The sequence below is a fragment of the Lactuca virosa genome, chromosome 4, assembly GCF_052849685.1.
Source record: "Lactuca virosa cultivar CGN04683 chromosome 4, Lactuca_virosa_CGN04683_v6, whole genome shotgun sequence".
Lineage (NCBI taxonomy): Eukaryota > Viridiplantae > Streptophyta > Magnoliopsida > Asterales > Asteraceae > Lactuca > Lactuca virosa.
In genome coordinates this window covers 347,491,873-347,496,902 of record NC_136429.1, presented here as the reverse complement: position 1 = coordinate 347,496,902, position 5,030 = coordinate 347,491,873, and the positions used below count along the sequence as shown (strand labels likewise).

General features: G+C 38.9%; 1 protein-coding gene across 1 annotated transcript; it reads left to right on the top strand.

Moving 5' to 3' along the window:
• Positions 1-519: 519 nt before the first annotated feature.
• On the top strand, positions 520-4,826 carry LOC145106213 (uncharacterized). Its single transcript, XM_079043230.1, is given in 6 exon segments — positions 520-1,402; positions 1,457-1,875; positions 2,140-2,389; positions 2,819-3,494; positions 3,569-4,318; positions 4,472-4,826. Coding segments are annotated over 6 exon segments (3,333 nt in total).
• The last annotated feature ends 204 nt before the right edge of the window (positions 4,827-5,030 follow it).

The window sequence follows — 5,030 nt, the reverse complement described above, 5'->3', positions numbered from 1 at the left end:
TGGATTATGGTTGCACTTTAATGCTTCTTATGGATCCTTAATGCTTCATATGGCTCCTTAATGAAGCATAGACGTTTTTTTTTCATTCTCAAGTGTCTTGGACGTTTTTTTTGTGTTATTTCAAGAGTTTCCTTAAATTTCATTTACTAGTGTTAATGAATAATTGGTTGGTTGGCTTGTAACCACCAAGTTTGTAATAAAGGCTTCATATAAAGCCAAGTTTATGCATGGAAAAAGTAATACACGAATTTTAATCAAAGAATCCTTATTTTCACTTTGAATTATTGTCATAGTTCACAAATTATCATCTTTTGGACGTGATCCTTGAGTTGATCGAATTCAAACTAATAGGTCTTAGTTTGTCTTCAGATTTACAAGCTATAGGTCTAGTTTGTTTATCAAATCTATCCTTTTCATTCCATATATTTGTGGTTGTTATTGTAGCTTAATTTACCTAAACACTACCCAACTCACTAAATCAAGCCCATACACGCATCATAAGTGGTATCAGAGCGCAGAATGGATTTTGATGATCCGGAGTTCCTACAAAATCTTCGTGAAGCATTAAGAAACATCCAAGAAGGTGGAAATAGAAGGCAACCCCGCCGTGGTGAACATAGGGTTGTGGAAGAATTCAAGGTGTCTGAATTACCTGAATTTGTTGGTGGAACTGATCCTGAACGCTACTTGGAGTGGGAAAGGAAGATTGAAAGAATGTTCGAGTTCAAGGAAGTGGATGACGAAAAAAGCTGCAAGTATGCCATTCTCAAGCTAAGTGGTGGTGCTTCATTGTGGTTTGAAGGGCTTAAGGCCAAGAGGACCCGTGAAGGCAAAGAAAAAATTTGTTCTTGGGTTTCTCTAAAACGAAAGCTAAGAAAGAGATATGTTCCTTCTACTCATAGAATTGCCACTTACAAGAAGATTGCTGATTTGAGGCAACGAAAAATGAGTGTTGGAGAATACATTGATGAATTTGAGAAGTTGTCCTTGATGGGGGATATTGAAGATATTGAAGAACAAAAAATGACTCGTTTTCTAATAGGGTTGAACTACAACATTGCCAATGTTGTGGAGTTGTATCCTTATGCTGATTTTGGAACTCTTTGTGGTTTGTGTTTGAAGTTGGAGGGGCAAGCCAAAGCACGCTATAGTGGGAGTTCAAGTTCAAGTCTCGAAAATCCTAAATCAAAGTCGTGGTCCAAGCCCGAGTCTAGCAATAGACAAAATTTTGTTTCTACTCCTTCTGGTTCTAGTAGTGTTCCCGTTGCTCCTAAACTTACTAGTGGTACCAAAGAAACTAGTTTGGCGAAAATTAGATGTTTCAAGTGTCAAGGTTTTGGTCATTACCAAAATGCTTGTCCAAACAAAAGGGTGGTGACTTTAAGGGAGGCCATTGAATGTCGTGAAGAGTTGGAGGAAGAAGAGAGGTTGGCGGGTATTTTTCATGATACACAAGAAGAAGAAGAAGAAGAAGAAGAGGAGGTAGAGTATGAAGCAACGGTATATGATACAGTTTTGGTACTTAGAACCCTTAAAACTCAAGTTGTTCAAACAATGGCTGATATGGATCAACGAGACCAATTGTTTCACACCAAATGTTTGGTTAGAGACAAGTGGTGTAGTTTGATTATTGATGGTGGAAGTTGTACTAATGTTGCTTCTAATGAAATGGTGACCAAATTGGGTTTGTATACTACAAACCATCCAAAACCATATGTTCTTCATTGGTTGGATGATGGAAGCAAAATAAAGGTGACAAAACAGGTTAGAGTTGGTCTAACTATGGGGTCTTATGAAGATGAAGTGTTGTGTGATGTTATTCCTATGGATGCATGTCATATTTTGTTGGGGCATCCTTGGCAATTTGATAGGGACGTGTTACATAGAGGGAGGAGCAATGAATATGAGTTGAAGCACAATAATAAAAAAATTGTGTTAAAACCCATGTCCCCAACGGCCATAAGGTCCATGAATTCTAAACAAGTAAAAAAACCTAATATTTCTATGTTTGTTAGTGAAAGGGAGGTGGAGCAAGTTCTTGACAAAGGTGATGTGATTTACATGCTTGTGGCCAAAGATCATGCAAAGGTGGAGAAGATGGTGCATGGAGAAAACGATATTGCTGATTTGCTTTTGGAGTTTCAAGATGTGTTTCCAAGCGAATTACCACCGGGTTTGCCTCCAGTCCGTGGTATTGAACACCAAATTGACCTTATTCCGGGTGCTCCTTTGCCTAATAAAGCTGCCTATAGATGTAATCCGGAGGTGGCAAAGGAGTTGCAAAAACAAATTGATGAACTCATGAAAATGGGTTATGTTCGTGAAAGCCTAAGTCCTTGTGCTGTTCCAGTTTTGTTGGTTCCAAAAAAAGATGGTTCTTGGAGGATGTGTGTTGATAGTAGGGCTGTTAATAACATCACCATAAAATATCGATTTCCTATTCCTAGAGTTGATGATTTGTTGGACGAGTTGCATGGTTCTATTGTGTTCTCAAAAATTGATTTGAGAAGTGGTTACCATCAAATTCGTATGCGTGAAGGGGATGAATGGAAAACAGCCTTTAAAACTAAACATGGCTTGTATGAATGGACTGTGATGCCTTTTGGTCTAACTAATGCACCTAGCACTTTCATGCGACTAATGAATGAAGTGCTAAAATCTTTTTTGGGCAGGTTTGTGGTGGTGTACCTTGATGATATCTTAGTATATAGCAAGAGCTTGGAGGATCATTTGGTGCACTTAAAACAGGTTTTCGAGACGCTTAAAGCTCAAAAACTCTATGGGAAGCAAGAAAAATGTTCGTTTTTGGTGGAAGAAGTGGCATTTTTGGGTTTTGTGGTGTCAAGAAATGGCGTGTCTGTGGACCCATCCAAAATTGAAGCAATCAAGTCATGGCCTATTCCTACTAACATTTCTGAAGTTAGATCATTTCATGGTCTTGCTTCTTTCTATAGAAGATTTGTTCGTGATTTTAGCACCATTGCAAGTCCCATAACAAGTTGTTTGAAGAAAGGTGTCTTTGCATGGGGAGAAGAAGCTCAAAAGGCATTTGAGAAACTTAAGGCATTGTTGTGTGATGCGCCTATTTTGGCTCTTCCTGATTTTTCTCAACCATTTGAAGTGGAGTGTGATGCAAGTGGAGTTGGTATTGGGGCTGTTTTGATCCAATCCAAACGTCCTATTGCTTATTTTTCTGAAAAGTTGGGTGGTGCTCGTTTGTATTATTGCACTTATGATAAGGAGTTTTATGCTATTGTTCGTGCTTTAGATCATTGGAGTCATTATTTGCGTGCAAATCATTTTATTTTGCATTCTGATCATGAATCCTTGAAGTACATCAATGGACAACAAAAGTTGAGCACAAGACATGCAAAGTGGGTGGAGTTCTTGCAATCCTTTCATTTTTCATGCAAATACAAGGATGGAAAAAGCAATGTGGTGGCGGATGCACTCTCTAGGCGTTACTCATTGTTGGTGACTTTGGATGTTCGTTTGTTGGGGTTTGAAACTCTAAAGGACCATTATCAATCTGATGTGGACTTTGGACATACATTTTTGAAATGTGCAGGTGGTCCTAATGGTGAATTTGTGTCCCAAAACATGCAATACGGGAGTTGTTGATTCGTGAAGCTCATGGTGGTGGTTTGGCTGGTCATTTTGGCATTACCAAAACTTTGGAGGTACTTAAGGAACATTTCTTTTGGCCAAAGATGTTGGGGGATGTAACCAACATAGTGGGTAAGTGTGTTACATGTCACATGGCAAAAACAACTTTTAAGCATAGTGTTTACACTCCTTTTCCGGTTCCTATTCGTCCTTGGGAAGATGTGTCCATGGATTTCATTATGGCTTTGCCTAGGACTCAAAGGGGGAAGGATTCCATAATGGTGGTGGTGGATAGGTTCTCAAAAATGGCTCACTTTGTGCCATGTCATAAAACCAATGATGCATCTAATGTGGCTAATTTGTACTTTAAAGAGGTGGTTCGTTTGCATGGTATTCCTAAAACAATTGTTTCTGATAGGGATTCCAAGTTTCTAAGTTACTTTTGGAACACTTTATGGAGGAAAGTTGGTACGAAGTTACTTTTTAGTACATCCCATCATCCACAAACAGACGGGAAAACGGAGGTGACTAATAGAACTTTGGGTACTTTGTTAAGGAGGTTGGTTAGCAAAACTCAAAAAGATTGGGATATCAAACTTGCACATGCTGAATTTGCCTATAATCGTTCTCCTACTTATGCAACATGTCATTCTCCTTTTGAAGTGGTGTATGGTGTGAATCCTTACATGCCTTTGGATTTGATTCCATTGCCAAAGGATGAATTGGTCCACAAGGATGCTAATGACAAGTTGAAGACCATGATGAAACTACACCAACAAGTTCGTGAGAAGATTGAAGCCGTGAATGAATTGTACAAACAGAAGTCCAACAAGCATAGGAAACCACGTGTCTTTCAAGATGGTGACTTAGTGTGGGTGCATATGAGGAAAAAACGTTTTCCTAACAAAAGGAAAAACAAGTTGATGCCAAGAGCAGAAGGTCCTTACAAAGTGGTGTCACGTGTCAATGATAATGCTTATAAGGTAGATTTGGGAGGAGACCAAGGAGTGCATGCTACCTTTAATGTGGGAGATCTTTCACCTTATCTTGATGATGATGTACTTGATAAATTGAGGTCAATTCCTTTCAAAGGGGGAGGGGATGATCCATGCATGGATTATGAAAGCCCAAAAGGTGATAGATTAGTGATTACTAGTGGGCTAGAAGGTGGCTTAGGCTCAATGGTTGGGTTATGCATGGTAACCCACAAATTGAATTAGGGTTGCATGAAGGCTAGGGCAACATTTTTAAGGATTCATAAGTGCTAAAAACGTTACTTTTTGCTTCATAAAGCCTCCTAGCCGTTTTTATCACTCTTTGGTGGATTATGGTTGCACTTTAATGCTTCTTATGGCTCCTTAATGCTTCATATGGCTCCTTAATGAAGCATATATGTTTTTTTTTCATTCTCAAGTGTCTTGGAC